The sequence below is a fragment of the Musa acuminata genome, chromosome BXJ1-9 (assembly GCF_036884655.1).
Source record: "Musa acuminata AAA Group cultivar baxijiao chromosome BXJ1-9, Cavendish_Baxijiao_AAA, whole genome shotgun sequence".
Lineage (NCBI taxonomy): Eukaryota > Viridiplantae > Streptophyta > Magnoliopsida > Zingiberales > Musaceae > Musa > Musa acuminata.
Window position 1 is genome coordinate 8,135,329 of NC_088335.1, and position 17,672 is coordinate 8,153,000.

Sequence of the window (17,672 nt, forward strand, 5' to 3'; positions counted from 1 at the left end):
CACTCGAGACCAACGCTGCTCCAATTAAAATGCAGGTACACACTCGCGTCATGTTCGAACGACGGTAAGAACTCCTCTTGCAGAGGTCCCTCCCGCTTTACCTCCACACACTCTTTCTCTCCCCGCACTGTTTCTTATCTTAGTCAACGTGATTCAAATAAAATTTATTGTAATATTGACAACGAATATATATATATATATATATATGTAAATTATCGAAAAAAAATCTTTTTTCCTGTCCTTTTTTTTGTTTACCATATCAATCTTATCTTTCTTTAATTTTTTTGTCATTTGATTTTTGTTTGTTCTTTTTTTTTTCGTTGATGGGATTGAAAAAGAAGCAGCAGTTCAAGGAATTAGATATCAGAATAATTTCAAAAGATGAAGACGATCAAGATAAAGAAAATAATAAATAATAAAATTTTGGAGGATAATAAAGTTCTAAGATGAATTTGGAAAATATAGAAACATTAAATGCAGTTCATATTGTTTTAGATAGATTTTTCAATGCATAGAAACACTCAAAAAGTTCAAATAACAATGCTTTTCAAAAACAAATATAATTGGGTAAATCTGTGTCAGGTGTCAAATTTTCTTCACCAAATCATATAATTAGTTATAGGTTTTCACTAATTTAAAATATATACCAAATGGTGAGAAACAATGTAAAAAAAATGGAACATCAAATTCAATACAATATTATTTTTTACATTAATTTTCAAAATGACTAAATAATTAAAAACATAATTTCACATGCTTAAAACAACAATAAATCTCTACAAATTCTCAATTTTTTTTTCTGACCATCCTCCAACCAACTATATATGCAATTAAATTTCGGATCAATTTAGTATGTCTTTTGGCATATTAATATCATATTTCAAATTTGAAAAATAAATGTTTATAAAATAAGCCCCAATATTTGGTAAAATGAAATGAAAACCTCGAGTTTAAGCGGTAATTGCCAATGGAAAGGGAGCAGCCGTTAAGAAAAGACGAGAATGACCGCTTCGTGTCGCGCGGATGCTACGGGAGACGGCTGAGACGTTGCCCGCGGTGGCTGACGAAGCCGGCGCCCTCATGGCCCCAAAACACGTCCATGACAACACTCCGCGGTTCGATTTCTGCTAAGTTGCAGAGAGATCAACGTAGCAGCACCAGTATCTGGTTCGCGTCAATTCACGCATGGTTTAGGCAGCCGATTCCACCACCATGAATGCTCTCTGACAACGTCATATTTTATCATCAACCTCACCTAATCGCCAATTTTGGTTTGCTCGGCACCGCACATTACAGTTTATGTATGATTGTTGACTGCACTGACCGTCGTCCTCTGGAAAATAGTTCTGCGTCGATGGTGGCAAAAACAGGGGGGGAAAAGAGTCGGATTAGCGAGAATACATAAACAGCAAAATTCGCTAAAAAAAAATCATAGGAAATGAAAGGAAAAGTAGCGATATAAGCTATACAGCGGACCAAACGCAAAAAAACAGGGCACGCCATCGAAAAGCTCATGTATTCCAACGGCGACGACCTACAGCAGGGGAAGATGAGAGAGCAGAAGGATAGGCAGCACGACGGAGGAAAGCACGAGGGCGGAAGGGGAGGCGGAACGATAAGTGGTGGCGGCGGCGGCGGAGTCAGGTTGGTGCGGGAATTGGAGGGAGTCGACGGCGAGGGGCATGTTCTCCTGGTCCGGGCTGCACTTGTAGACGGACCCTCCTCCACTGCCATCGGCCTGCGGTGGGTGGGTGCTGTAGAGCACGGCACGCAGGACGGCTGACACGGTGGGGATGTACGCCGTCTTGTTCCTCGCCAGCAGCCACGTCAGACCCATCAGCTGGCAGTCCCGTCCCAGCATCTTCGTCGCGCGATCCCCGTTGTCGCCCCCAACACCGCCACCAGTCTCCTTCAGCTGCATTATTCAGCAACAACACATCAGACCATTCATTGCATTACAGATTCTTAGCTCCTTCATGGATTCATGCGTCGGATAGACTCGGGTGCTGATGTTTACTACTACCACTCTGACAAGTAGATTTACAATAAGGAATGTCAAGTGAATGAGTGCGACGAGTCGAATAATGTCGCATGAACATTTATTGCGCTACGGGCGGTAGATTTATGTATATACATATGCTGTCGCTACCACGCTGCTTCCTTTGTTCAGCAGGGCATAAACTGAAAGCAGAAGCAACGAAGGATGAAGTACATTTTAAGAGTCAACTTGAAGGGGCGGGGGAAGAATCGTCAAGGAGTCCTCCGTTACAGGGAACTAATCATATTAAGAGAAGACGATAAGCTCGAGTCGAATGCTGCAATCAGAGGCATGATGGTCTCATAGCATGCTTCAAAGACTTTGTCCTCCAGCGTTTCGATGGGAGGGGTCACACGCATGGTTCAATCAAAGCCAAAATGAAAACATATACACACGGAACAGAGTCAGAGAGGAAAGCGTACCTTCTCCAGCGAGTGGAGGCAGCGATTGCAGCCAGCGTAGGAAGCATTCCGGCAGTCGCGCTCGAGCTGCCGAACAGATGCCGTCGGCGTGACGTTACGGGCGACGGTGGCGCCGCCGCTGACGTTGAAGGCGGTTGGACAGCGGAGCGACCCGATCTGGTGGAGGCGGATGCCGCAGTAGCAAAGCACGGTGTCGCAGGTGGCGTTGGGCCGCGGCAGGCGGATGTCACGCCGCTCCAGCGCGCTCTGCAGCGAGTCCACGCACTTCTGGTTGTCGTCCGGCATCATCGGCCCGTCCGCGCCACCCAGCCCGTCCTCCGCCGCAGGCGGCGGGCGGATCTCCAGGGCGGAACGGGCATGCGCCGCGAAGAGCCAGGCGGCGAGCACGGGGCAGCAGCGGCTCCGGTCGAGGCCGCCGCGGACACAGGCGTCCCCGACTCCGCCAAAGAGCTCGTCAGAGAGGTCAAGTCGGCACGCGCTGTGGTTGTCCGTCCGAGCCAACGGGAAGGCCGGGACAGTAGTCGAGCCGAACTCACTGGCGGTGAGAGGTTGTTGCTCGTCGGAGTAGATATGCGGGGTGACTCCGTCGGCAAGGGAAGCCGCCAGGGAGGCGACGGAGACGAGGAAGAGAGCGAGCTGCATCGAGACAGCAGACGCTCTCATTGTTCTTCTGCTTCCTTTGTGGAACAACGGAGGTAGAGGAAATACTCCTATGGCGAACGATTAACAAGCAGGGGGTGACCGGTGCTGAGAAAGGAACAGCTATGGAACGCAACAGGAGAGGGACGGTGTGCTCCTTTGGGTCTTGGGATCTGCGCTTTTCTTTCTTCCTGTAGGAGCCGGAGAAGATACGGGTACGCATGTGGAGGTTATAAGCAGAAAGCGCCTCCTTCCTTCCCTTCAGAAACGATATAATAGGTTTGTGCGTGAGAGAGAGAGAGAGAGAGAGAGAGAAAGAGAGGTTTAGAAACACACAAACAAAAAGCATAGGCATAGGTGAGAGTGAGGGTAGGAAGGTATGTCGTGTCTTTTGTGTTTAGTATATACTGTGATCACTCTTCTTTATTGCTATTTTTGTTATTTTTTTCTTCTCTCATTGTGTGTGAGAGTTATATGGCAGAGCGCAGCTCATGAAGCTTAGCAAACGCTGTCACGGAGCGTTCCGTTCCAAAGCGATGAGCTCAAAGGAGGAACAAGGCAAATCCGGGCTCAGATTAAGACGATTACTCTTCTCCAGGATGCTAATCGGCTGCTCTTCTGCCTCGAGCGAGACTCTCCCCTAGAAATTTGAAGCTTCAGTGGTCCCCTGTGCCAACAGACCACAAGTTTCAGAAACCTGTACTTGATTTACTTGTGTGTGTGTGTGTGTATATGTATTGCTTTTCATTCTCCAAAAGAGTTGGCAAAAACCCACCTTTATGATCGCTGTCTTGTTTTTCCAAGGAAAACTTATCTGATAGGCACTACATAAATAATAAATAAAGACTAAGAAAACAATTTAATTTTCTGAACCATCTTTGTTTTTCCAAGCCACGACCGTGTGGCTCTGCACATCAGGTTACTAAGCATAAAAATCTGAGTCCACAAGTAAGTGTGAAAGGCTAACCGTCTGCTAGCGACTGCATAACTCGAGGGAAGGGAAGGGAAGGGAGACTAGAGAGGTACAGTGTTAGGACTCTGATTCCTGTCCTCCTTTTAGCCTAGATTGGAGGGAGGAAAAGGTCTGGAGTTTGGATGCAGAGTGAAGGGTGACTAGGAGGACATTTCGAGTCGGATGGAGGAGAACTGAGGACATCCTACAAGGTCACATGCGGAGAAAGGCTTCAGATTAAGTTGGTTCACGAGAATGGCTTGGGTTTCGGAAGCTAATATTATACTGGAAGGGAGGGAGGGAGGGAGGAGGAGCAGAAACAAAAAGATGCCAGCCACTCTCTTTGTCGTTATTATGTTGTAGCAAACGATTCTACTGATCGATGAACAGGACACGGAATACAAAAAAATTTGATGAAGCTTACCATGATAAAGTGAGGCTAGACTTGACTATGGTAAAAACTCCACCATGGCGATTTGACGCCTCACATGGAAGATGGTGCAGCCCTCAGCATTATTGTAGATTACCCAGACAAGTTCTCTCACCTCGTAGCCCCCACCATTTGTACCTACACTTTTCATATTCGTTTGTTTTAACCAGATCCAGCCCTATTCCCAGCCCTACGGACAAGAGACCGGTGTCAGTTTGGCAGTGACTCCTCCAAAACAATTCACTGGTGTAGGACAAATGGAAAGCAAGTATAGCTTGGGAAACCAACGCATGGGGCAGGCAGCGTGGGCAGAGGGACAAGCCACTAGAATCTTATTCCTAATCCTGTCTCACACCCAAACCAAAGCGTACTAGCAGCCAACGGAAAACTCTAATCTAGAGCTCGAAAAGGCCATCATCCATCTCAACCAAATCCGAATGACATTGTATTATTTTACGAGTGAGGTTGCATTTCCCAGCCTCGAGCTTTTTAGGAGTGACCAGAAAGTCGAAAAGGTTGCCTCGGGTGGGGTGGGTAAACCTCTTAGAAAACCAAACAGGATCGACAAAGCAGAAAAAAATGAAAGAATCACGACAAGATACAGTGCAAAAGTTCCAATCATGGGGGGGGGGGGGGTAGTGGGACTAAAGGGAACAGACCTCAGAAGCCATACACTACTTGTGCTGTGGTCTCAGCTCCAGAGTCTGGGTTGAATCCAAAACTTTTTCTTTTCTCCACAAGGGTTTTTGGTTGCTGCACCAGCCTTAGGGTGGGTGGAAGTGGGAATGGAAAATGGAAAATGGTCGAAAAGGGTCCCATCTCAAGGTGCATCCTTACAGGGTGGTGTCTGGTTCCAGAGGACAAAGGTACATCCGACGCTCTTGATAAGGCCAGGAAGACCTCAAGCTACACACGACCAACTCGCTGGGAGGACGCGACTTTTCAATGCATTCATCCACTCAATCATTTTGTCCAGTCGTTTTGGTGCACCACCTCACAGTGTTGGGTCCGAAACACCCATTAGGTGTGCGTCCCAGTAAACAGCTCCACAGCAATCATGCACAGAATCAAATACCAAGTAAAACTTTTACCTCGCTTTTGCATCCCAAGCTCTGAACGCATTGTGGTAGATCAAGATCTAGTATGCAGTATCCTCTACTGTTTAAGAGATGGTGAGTTCCTCCTCGTACTAGATAAAAACAAATTAACAAGTAAAAAGTTTATGGTGATGACAATGGAAAACCATAGACATGGTGAGTCAATCATTAGCAGCAAAGGTCGAAACCCACGTTGCCCTACTCACAACCTTATCAGCTGCATATCTGAATAAGATAGCACTGAGAAGTAAAGGATTGAGGTGGATGCCAAACTAAGATGTCATGATAAAAATATCTCCATCCAAATTAATCAGCGACATGACAACGCAATAAGAAATCAACGTAATTGGCACTACTCTTATTAAGAAACTAAAACTAAAACTAAAACCATGTATTTATGATCCTTCATAAATTAATCCACTCCAACAACCAACGTCAATCTACTGAAAACCTAGAAGATAGGGAGGAACAGGCTAGAGAAACTTGACGGTTCATCATGTTCTATATCCGAATACCCTGCAAAGATACTAAGGCGTCATTTGAACAATATACTCTAAGTGCCTGTCATAACTCTACTGGGGTTTTTTAATAACATTAAAGATTGGAGAAGAAAGAAAGAAAAACTCAAAAAGGCAAGCAAATAAGATATGGAATTGAGTTTCCCAGATGCAATTCCCTCTAGACCAACAAAAAAAGGCATCTTTACACAAGTTGACAAACTAATATGGACAAATATTCTGATGAACTGGTGTGATGTTTAAACTCGAATAGCAAGGTAGAACTATGCATCAAAAAGTAGTTTAAGGTTGTTCAAATTGCAGTCCCAATCCGAGATGCTACTGAACCTAGTTACAGAAATCTGACCTGCAGTTGATGCTAACATTGGATCCACTGGAAAATTTGGATCGTGAGTCCAGATATGATATGAGACCTTGACCTGTACCTGGACCTGGAAACAGACCCAAACTAAACCTAAATCTAATCTATTCTACCCACTAGTCTGATGGATTATGTAGGATGTGGCAAATATATCTACATATTTTAATGTTCTGTAGGATAACAGTATAATTGACTTCACTGTCTTTGATGGACTTCTGTGGTACATTCATCTCTTCTAAATGTTATTACTACTGTCTCTTGCAGCATTTTTTTTCTTATTTCTCTAATTTTTTGTTTTCCTACAATAATTTCTTTAATTTGTTTGAATAAAAATATTAGACATCATCCACTCATAAGTTGGTTCATTTGTTATTAATTGTACTAGATGTTGTGGGCTTATTTTTGGATCCATGCTCAAAATGGACTTGGTCTCCTGTATCCAGTCTAATTCTGGATCCATGATGGAAAACATGAATGGGCAATGTCCTGGACCTACACCTTACCCAATGCTCAGATCAGATTTGGGTTCAGGTGTAGGTGACATCCAATCAACCCATTACCATCACTACTAAAAGTCTCTATCACTGGTGACAGATATTGACAACAAGTTTAGACAAGAGATGGACCTATCTAAAAACTCAGAATATTAAATTAAAAGAACTTCATAAACTTAAGCTAATTTAACCAAGAGACCATTCTCCTAGGAGTTACTGTGAGAAACAAAATTAATATTCCAACATGCATAAGACAATGAACCAGTCAAGCAAAATCAATGACAACAAGATAATCAGATTTTTCTGATTAAAACATGCATTTTGAGCTGTTGATATATTGTACTTCCTGCATTAGTCTTCGGAATGAAAATGCATATTTGAAGTGACACATTATCTTGCTAGCATTTTCTTGCCAAATTTTAACCCACACAAATGTCTCTTCTGTTCTATCATAGATAATTTAAAATTTATAATAAGCACAAAACATTTAACCAAGTAATGATAGTTATCTAAGCAATCATGGAAATGTGTGAATACTGATCACCGATCTACTTAAATAATAAAGGCTTACAGTAGGGCAGTTCAATTGCTGGAAATAGAATGGCACCACCAACAGAGGTAAAGTATCCATTCGATAAAACAGGTTTCCAAATTACACGCATTACATTCTTAAAATCTATTGACATGCTTGGAAAATGTTGTTGGTCCTTGAACAGCTTCAGAATTGCAGATAAGGCGAAAAGGGTACACAGAGGCCTAAATTATAAGGTGCCTCACAGCTTCAAAATTGTGGATAAGTAAAACTGGGTCCACGGAGACCTAAGCTATAAGGTGCTTCACAGCAGTTGCTCTCATGTCACTAAATCTGGGCATTACTGGCAAAAGATCCACATAATAAACCCATGAGCACCAGACAGATGAGCATGGAGAACATAATGGGTTATAACAAAGTAATTGCTCTACACAATAGAAACAAATGCAAGGTGTTCCATGAAACGACATATTACACAACCTAGTATCCAAAATGCACAACCTGACAGTCCTCTAGAATGATATCAACCATGACCACTAGGCATTGTTCAAGTTTGGTGCTACTGAGACGCTTTCCTTGAAAGCATGTAGCCAATTATTCTTTACAATTAGCATTAACAGGTCAGATCTTCAAAGACATTTCTATCCTCATTCTCACAGGACACTAGTGCAATAGGATATGTGATCGCTCGAGTCAAATGGACCCATGGTATAAAACAATCGCCATCAAGTATATTTTAAGCCAAAACGCACACTTGAGTCATACATATATTAACAGAACTTTACTAGATGCTGACAGGCTTTGTGAAATTTTTACTTAAATTAACAAACGTAGCGACATATATTTAACAAGAAAGGAACCAAATCAATACCAAACAACATATATTGCACATTAGGGACCAAATCCTATTCACTTGTGCAGAAGTCTTCCAAAGACCACCATTCCCAAAGCATATGCCAATGGGATTGTAAATTCATAAAGATTTTACCTAAAGCAAAAGCCAATCATAAAGTTGTGCTTTTCATGCAAAGTTCAAATATATGGACAGTTTACCAAACTGTGGTAAGAAAGATACCTGATAGATGTACATGTGAGTTTCCAACTAGTAGATTCCACCTTTAAGTGAACCTAATACCTATACAGATTTTCTCATTTCCATCATCATCAACTCCAGTCTATCAAAACCCTAATTTTCTTACAAGGATAAGAACCCCGTTATTCACCCTATGCTTCTTTATCATGTGAAACAGATCAATTAAATGAATTTTCATCCACAAAGTTAGTGTAAAATTGCATAGTGTTATTGTACATCCTAAAACTTCTGAACATCAGTTCTTTTCCACACCTGAATCCATGCTACCCAATTACCATGACGACCAATATCCGGTTACAACTGTTATTAGAAATTAAAAAAAAACATTGACACAAACTCAAAGTGGGCTAGTTTTCGATGCTATAACACAAATTTTGACTTACATGCTTGGATTACTTATCTAAAACAACATTATAGACCTATACCAGCTCAATTAATTAATTAACCATCTTAGAGACTTGAGATTAACAATCTTCCAAGTCCTGACAGTTGTGCTGCTCTAAAAGGCTCACCAAATGATTAACAACTACATTAGCCATGAATGGGTTTTCTTCTTCAAGTTAGCACACGTTACTACGTATATATGTTTGAGAAGGTTATGTCAATCAGAAACTGACTAAAATGAGGTGAATTCAAGATACTACTGACTACTGAGTACCCCAAAACACAAACTTTTTCCATCTATAATTCAACATAACATATGGCAGGGCAGCCATCATTTTGATCAAATGATAGAAGAAAGATAATTGTACTGAAATCAGTGAACTGAACATTTAAAGAATGGTATAAAAAAAAAAATTAACCAGCTGACATGTCTATTTTCCTAGTACTTCAGCAGTTTGCTCTTGCAAATACAGATAGTCCATAACCAAAATAATAATAATAATAATATAATTACTGTAGATAATGACTACAAAGTACTGGGAGACAGAAGGGACAGAATACATACCCAAGAAGAACTCGAACAATCTGTTGATTGCCGCATAATGTACCCCAATAAATTCCTTTCATGAATTTTATGTCAAAACACAAAATTATTTAGGAAAAATAATAATCAATGGGTTGTGCCCAGTCTTCTTTGAGCAACAACGTTTTTAGTGTATTCATGATGTCAAAGTCAGGATCTAGCTTGCGTTGCCAGCCCTACAAAGATATAAATAGAAATTTTAAGAAACATTTTACTCCGAAAACATTTTCTTTTCCCAAATTAAAATCTGGAGCTGTAGCATATAAAACATACATACAAAAAATATTGTTGAATTCACATAGGAGACATACTACCACAAATTTGTTCTTAAGGAAAAGAGTAACTGCATTACCCCTTCAACTCCCACATTTCCAGTATAAACCAATTCAAAAACAATACAAACACAAACCATCAAGAGGACAACACTTTTAAGGTGAGAAGCAACTACCTCAGTAAGTGCAACTTGACAAATGTACAGTAATAAAGAATAGAAAAATCACGTCAGTATGAAAACAATCAAGATTTTTGTCAAAAGTGGTTCCTGAGCACTTATCCTTTTTCCAAAAGATAAAACAAATTATATTACTTCAGAGCCCAGTTCATCAGAGCGTAGCACATCAAGGAACTCAGGGAAAACTTGATTTCCAGAAGAAATCAGTTTTACAATTATTGGCCTTTGAGGCTAACCAATGGACACATTGGGTAGCTTCTCTAGGTACATGAGTTACCATAATTTCCTCGAAGGATTCCATGGCCAACAAAATATTACTAACCAAGTTGGTCAAAAACCATGAAGGATGATTTGCTTGGTTAAGATTCGAGCTAAACATTCAGGCATCCATCTCAATATGCAGCTTTGGAATTCCTTCTTCCAAAGCAGCATTTATCCCCTCCCAAACAGACAGAGTCTCATTTAGCCAGCAACTTCCACCCTGAACATATTTGCCACCAGCTCCCAAGCAGCATCCTTGAGAGTTCCTTAGCACAAAGCCAGTGCTCCTTCCCTAGATCCCTAGACATTGAGACGTTGACTAAATCAAGCACAAAGCAGCTGCTTGATTAAGGTTCCTGGGCACTTGACTAAGACCAACGCCTAGGCCAAACCAGTGTTAAATGATTACTAATTTTCCATTTACTTAATACCACATACATATGTATATGTATGCATAGATGCATACAAATATATACACACATGTATAGAGTATATGTCAACATGTTTCAAAGTTAATGTAGTTGATGAAAATACTGAGATGGGGATAACAAAATGATAAAATCAGAAAAATCATTCATGATGATAAATGTTGAATGGAAACTTATCGATGTCATGGTTAGACTGGATAAGCTAATTCAAACTAATCGTCCAAAAAAAGATAGAGGGTGACTTAAGAATACCCTTCTAGAAACAATAAGAAATGATTTCAAATCTTTTGGTTTAAGTAGGGATATATATATATATATATATATATATATATATATATATATATATATATATATATATAGAACTGGCTTGAAATAGGACTTTATGAAATTGTTGTTGTTACTTTTTAAATTTGTCCTTTGATTCAAGTATTACATAAGATGCTAACTATACACTTGTAATAGCACACGAACTTCTGAACTCATAATTGTGTATACTGTGGGTTAACTACTAGGATGTGTCCTTGGAGATGAAATTGTTCTTGTTGCACATACATATGCACATACTTCTATACACATCCAAAAAACATTTTTTATACTTTTTAACCTTAAGTTGAAGATAAATTGAATGTATGGTTTCGAGCTTGATGGAGTAGTCATAAACAGCATAATGATAGGTATGCATCTTTCCGATGCCTTTTTTCTTCTCTTTACACATTACTTATTTGATTGCTACCCATGAGATCTCACTTTTTCATAGTTTAGCGACATGTTGACACATTGAGTTAAATTTCTTGACTAAATTGATGTTGCAGATTCCGAGACCATTAACTAACACAACAATGATATATTGGTACAAAATATGAAATGCAATTACATACTGGCGTATTTCACAAGGAAATAAAGAGAACACAGAAGAAAAGCAACTAAGCGGTGCTAATATATACGATGTGAAATACATGAATGCTGGACAGGAAAGTATCATTTCGTTACATAGTGTATGTGCCTGCTTTATAAGTGAATGTACCTCAAGAACCAGAATGGTCACCAGCACGGTGCATACATTGCCATCAACATTGACTCTATGACGCCGAACCTGTTCAAGAAGTTGGTGCATGCATTCAACAGGATGAAAGATATCACCTTCACGGGTACCCCAAAAGGTGAATGTCCTCTCCAACTCCTGTAGATAGAAGTAAAAGTGTCAATATTGAATGAATAGTATGTCAAAAATGAAGAAAATGATTTACTAGTTACATGGACAGGCAGGAAAAGTTTATTTTCACAGTTTTCAAGCTCATACTTCTTTATCTCAACACTTGCATTTTCCTAACAAAGATCATACTTTTGTACCTCACATTTGGAAATCTTATGGTCTCATTCATTAGCCTGTAAGATGCACTAGAATTTCATGAGTGCTACTTTATCTCTGAGACAACATGAACTTTTTCTGAATTCAAGTTATCCCACAAATTAACATAGGCCATATGATTAATTAGAAAACCAACTGACATTGGATTGGCGTCATTCTGTTGACTATAAGTAATATGGAACATGACATAGATTTAAATATTGATAAGACCGGTATTTACTAGTCCAATAACCAACTGGTACAACTTACCAGTCAAGTATGAAATTGATTGTGCCATCTGGTAAGCTCATTGTACCAGGCTCATTGGATTGTAAGTAGACTGATACCAAGCTGTACTGGGCAATAAACTTGTACCCTGGTTTGGATTTTTTCGTTTTTTTATATTTGAGACGTGACAGCTGTCTCACATTTAATTTAGTATGACAATTGTTTTTTTGTGTTCAGTACTTTTTCTAAAATACAGTTATTAAGAGAAGAACAACTGGAATTAGTGCCGGACCAAGATTTTGATCCATGTAACATAATGAAAGGAAAAGAAACACAGACTTTCTATCATCCAAAATTTGCATTGTGATGCATGTAATTTCTTCTTGGATGGATGATTCATCGACGGCAACTAGTTTGATTTAAAAGCATGAATAGTGAAAGAACTAATATAATGCTCTCAAATACAAACCCATGGTAACCATATTGCATAGCATTAAGAGGTAAGTGATAGTTCAGATAACTATGACAAGCTTGGGAGTAATCATAATAGCATAGAGAACCATGACAAATGTATCATAAATAATTTGGGAAACAAAAAGGAAATTTTGTTAGAACACAACTATGACACAATCATCCAATTATATAACTATAAAAAATTCTGAAAATATGCTTAAAAAGGTGACTGTAGAAATATAAAGTTAATGTTATATATTATTTACAAAGGTGAAACTAGGTAACATAGATAAAATTCAAGTCAGGTATGTGCTTAGGTAGACTTCTTAGATAAGATCAGAACCCAGTTCCAAAAGTCCTAATGTTTTTATATTTAGACCCACACCTAAACCCCATGGACTTCGAATTAAGGTTATAGAGTACTGCCCAAGTCTCGCAGACAAATATATTTGATTAAACAAATAAAACAAGTACCAAAATTGCCCATTATTAGTAGGTAATTATCAGAACTGGGGTTCCTACAAAATGCAATAAGCATTCCAGTTTACTTTCCCTTTCTCTTTCTCATTACGCTGGATGCCCTTATGTTCTTAACATCAAATTGATATTATTTCCTCCATGTAATTAATTTATAAAACTTCTTCTCAGCCTCTTTAGTTCAAGTGCTAGCCACCCCATGCCCTACCATCAATCATGTATTTTAATTGCCACCATGGAAACAACAATAACTACCCATCCATAACCAAACAGCTCAACCTCAATCCTGAAGAAAATGACCTGTAGGCATAAGATAATCATTTGACATGATCCACAAATCAAGAAGAAGTTCTTCTTACTTCATATTGTCAGTATCATGTTTATTTTGATAAAAGGGCCTGAATCAAAGTGATTTGTTAGGCATAACCAAACAGCTCAATCTCAATCCTGAAGAAAATGACTTGCTAGGCATAAGATAATCATTTGACATGATCCACAAACCAAGAATTCTTCTTACTTCACATAGTCAGTATCATGTTTATTTTGATAAAAGAGCCTGAATCAAAGTGCCAATAACATTATATTGAATAGAAAAGGAAAAAAGACCAAAATAATTAATCTTCTGAAAAGAATTAGATAGCTGAAACTGAAATATCACCTCAATAAAGGCTTTTGGGTTCGGACAACCTTGATGCTGTGACAATTTCAATGTACATTCTGCAGCAGTACGACCATCTCGAAGAGATACAGCTTTAAAGAACTCCAACAAATTAGCACGGTCACTTTTAGAGAGTTCAACAGTCATTCCTACATCCAAGAAAATGACATGGGGCTTGGGTCTAAAGATCTTCTTCCTCGACCTCTTGGTGTGTGGTACCCGCACAAGGATATTTCCAGGGTGCATATCCGCATGAATAAAATTGTCAACCTAAAACAAGAAAAAAGAAGAATTTTGGACTATTGAAATTTTACTAATAAAGTTAATGGACAAAAGCTGCAAATGCAATGTCAGACATCAGCATTCAACTTACACATGGACAAAAAAAAATCATATAAATGAGCTTGGAATAAAGTTGTGTCCATAGTTTGACTAATGTTCTCTTCAAAATTGTACATTTATGACCATGCAAAATGCACAAGAAACAGATAAAGCAACTACAAGATCCTGGTGCTTTGATTCAGATCCATACACGTAACAACAAGGAAGCATGATATAGTACTAGCACTTGGAAATGTAAAAACAATTTTTCATATTATCATACAATATGAGAATACAATAACTAATAGGCTATAAACTTACCAGAAGCATCTTCAGGAGTGCATGTGTACCAATGTGTGCCAAATCTCTTTTAATCTGAGTATTTCCTTCAAGCTCATCAATATAGCGTGAAACACTTTCTCCTTGTTCAAATGTCTCCACAAGAACAGAAGGATGCACAAGTGGATATAAAGGCCTAGGAAAAGACACATCTCTCCATCTGCGGAAATTGTAGATAAACCGGCTTAAGTGAGCAGCTTCCCGAGAAAGATCAACTTGAGACATCATAAAAACTGCAAATTGCCGTACACTTTCATCCAGCCTCAACCAGCTTAAACCAGGAGTTAGGCTTGAAATTCTGGCTACAAGATTGATTATCATAAAATCCCTCCTTATTGAATCACCCACACCAGGATGCCTAACCTTCACAGCAACTTCAATGGGTTTCTTCAACTGTTGACCTGGATAGGCAAACCTCAAAGAAGCTCGATGAACTTGTGCAATGCTTCCTGATGCTACTGGTTTTTCCTCAAAGTACTCAAAAATTTCAGAAAGTTTCCGACCAAACGCCTTCTCGATGGTGGTTTTGCTGTACGCAAAACTATGAGCAGGTGCTTTTGTATGAAGTTTTGTAAGCTCAAGGCATAGATCTTTCGGAAAGAGGTCTGGGCGTGTTGCTGCCCACTGACCCCATTTTATGAATGCAGGACCAGCTCTCTCCAGAGTGCGATGGACAACCCGAAGCCATCTTTTCCTGAATTCAAGTCCGAAACTGTCCGCAAAGGGTGCTAACAAGATAGCTGGCAAAAATAAGATCGACAAGTACGCTGCTCGCAATACCAAAATAAAACCCTCTATGATAGAGAAAATTACTGAAGAGAAGTAAAGGCTGCGAGCTTCTGCTTGCATAAGAAGACCATTTCTTGAACTATAGAAATTGCCATCTGCCCATGCCTTCTGAGCCCATGCCAACTCCCCAACACTAAATGCAAGAACACCAGGAACTACTTGAAACCGAGTGAAAGACAAGCTCACAGCACAGGCTAACTTACTTATCATAGATAAGGCTGGACCGTCATACGAACAGATTAGACCAAGCCTCTCCCAAGCCAATTTGGCATGATGGGTCGCCGAATAATTACTCCTCGACATTGTGTACAAGCTCTTCGTGTAGCTAGAGCTACTTCGGTTAACGTGGCCCATACCCTTGTGTCGTCCAAGCACGTTATTACCTCCAACAGGAAACCTAAATTGCGAAAAAACTCTGAACAAGAGAAAAGGTAGCCCTTTCTTCCTAAGCGACCCATGACTCCTCGAAGCTAAGAAGTCAATTCTCTGATTGGACTGGAAAAAGTACCCCGCCTTTTTATTTTCTTGAGATATCAATAACCTACATGATCATCAAAGGTTTGTCGTTTCAAGTAATCGCAACATTCAATGCTCTAATTTCTCGGGAACGCATTTGCGATCAAGGTCGACGATTTGAACCACTCAAAATAACTAAGAACAAATAAACTAGTATTTTAATGTTACACAAAAAAAAGGAAATCTGTCTTACCAAAGAAACAGAATAAGTACAAGAAAACCATTGCAACAATACATAATTGAAACCTCAAAATCAACCAAAGAAATAAATGAAAGTTTTGGGACGGGAAAATAAGATAGCGGAGGGAGGGAATACCTTCCATGAAACGCCAGGATGCGGAACATTGGGGATAGTTCATAACCCAACGGCTCGAGAAGAGATCGGGATTTGGAAAGATTACCGATACAGGGAAGAGTTTACCAGATTGGCCGACAACATCCTAAACTTGTTGGAGAAATCATCGGAGCAGAGAGACATTTGAATTGTCCTCGGCGGCTGAAGTGGTCGCTAGGGCGAGAGCGCATCACCGAACGGATGACTGCGTCCAAAACCCACCAGGCCTGGTTTTCAATGGCGGTGAGAAGAAGAAATAGCACGCAAGTTGTGGCGGTCGCAGCAGCAGTAATGGTAGGGGAGGGAGAGGGGGACCTGCGAAGGGTTTATTCCCCTCCAAGAAACCACAGGGCCAACCAATATCCGGAGAGTTCCGATGTCTGCCCTAGGCCACCAGACAGCGCCCGGCCAAACGGTTCGGTGTTCGACAGCATAAACGAGGGAATGAGACTACGTGGTCCGACCGAACCACTTCATTCTCGTGGGGTCCGCCCTAATCAGTCTGTCAAGCAACGTTCATGTATCTTTCACTTCATATTGAAAAGTAATCACATATTCCAAAGAGATATAATGGTTTACATATATATATATATATATAAGATTCTGTAATAAATTTTTGAAATTAAGAATTTATAAGTCTGTCAAATCACTTATATCCTCAAAATTATTTTTTTTAAGTTCACTGACAAAATGAGTATATTCACCTTCCAAAATGAATAATTCTTAACGAACCATCACACCAATAATAATCAAATATAACTTATTTGAAGGTATATAGTATATACCACAAGATCAATGTTTAGAGTGTAGAGCTATCATCGATTTGGTAGACCGCAACCTATTTAACCGAATGGGGACTTGACATGGAGACTAAGGCCCATGAATCATGTTCGAGAAGGCCTGATCCGGTAATTGGATTTCGTTGTTGTTGCGACAAAGCCTAGAACGTTTCACAACATGACCAAGAAATGGGCTGCTCGGATGATCCCACCAACTTCTTGTCTGCCTGTTGAGAGCTTCACATCATTACGATCCAAATCCTGCTAAACTTTCACCGCTTACTTATCTTTGGAAGGAAATCGATATCGCCTACCGTTACCGCTGGAAATTATGCGTTTGCCTATACGACGACTAAAGAGAATTGTTGGCGAGGTCTCGTATATCCCAATCGCAATACGTCCGCAGAAGTTGCAGCCAAGATAGACCAGTCATTGTTGGCTACAGAGACGTGCAGATGGGACGACGATGGCCTTTTCATTTGCTTGGCCAGTGGGCTTCCAACGAGGCGCTTTATTTTTCTTTGGTCGAACGACGTGTTCTAATCCGAAGTGCATCGACTTTGAGCAGAAAGCTTCTGTATAATAAACGAGGGTGGCTTTGACCTTTCCTTTGGGACTTTGTGTGTCACTGATGCCCTTCCAATTTGACTTTTTGGCATACGAAGAATTTTACGGCATTTGCTCGAACGTTGTTGTCACGTCCCTACGACAATTTTCGAGATAAGGACATAATGATTCATCCTCCTC

At 40.0% G+C, this 17,672-nt stretch overlaps 2 protein-coding genes across 5 annotated transcripts; both read right to left on the reverse strand.

Moving 5' to 3' along the window:
• Positions 1 to 843: 843 nt before the first annotated feature.
• LOC135592954 (uncharacterized GPI-anchored protein At4g28100-like) lies at positions 844 to 3,803 on the reverse strand. Of its 4 annotated transcripts, none has more exons than XM_065082710.1 (4): positions 3,688 to 3,742; positions 2,461 to 3,358; positions 1,539 to 1,915; positions 844 to 1,346 (listed from the first exon to the last, which is right to left on the reverse strand). In XM_065082710.1, exons 2-4 carry the CDS (start codon positions 3,121 to 3,123, stop codon positions 1,298 to 1,300), a joined length of 1,089 nt encoding a protein of 362 aa, XP_064938782.1. In that variant the 5' UTR covers positions 3,124 to 3,358; positions 3,688 to 3,742; the 3' UTR covers positions 844 to 1,297. The 4 variants fall into 4 exon arrangements, with proteins under 4 accessions (XP_064938782.1, XP_064938781.1, XP_064938783.1 ...); XM_065082711.1 differs by having other exon boundaries at positions 845 to 1,164; positions 1,256 to 1,346; positions 2,461 to 3,803; XM_065082709.1 differs by having other exon boundaries at positions 2,461 to 3,803.
• A 3,674-nt stretch (positions 3,804 to 7,477) lies between these two features.
• On the reverse strand, positions 7,478 to 16,512 carry LOC135592955 (ABC1 family protein YPL109C, mitochondrial-like). The gene is made up of 6 exons (XM_065082713.1): positions 16,129 to 16,512; positions 14,490 to 15,837; positions 13,848 to 14,117; positions 11,708 to 11,863; positions 9,526 to 9,719; positions 7,478 to 7,826 (listed from the first exon to the last, which is right to left on the reverse strand). The coding sequence occupies exons 1-5, from the start codon at positions 16,155 to 16,157 to the stop codon at positions 9,615 to 9,617; spliced, it is 1,908 nt and encodes a 635-aa protein (XP_064938785.1). The 5' UTR covers positions 16,158 to 16,512; the 3' UTR covers positions 7,478 to 7,826; positions 9,526 to 9,614.
• Positions 16,513 to 17,672: the final 1,160 nt, after the last annotated feature.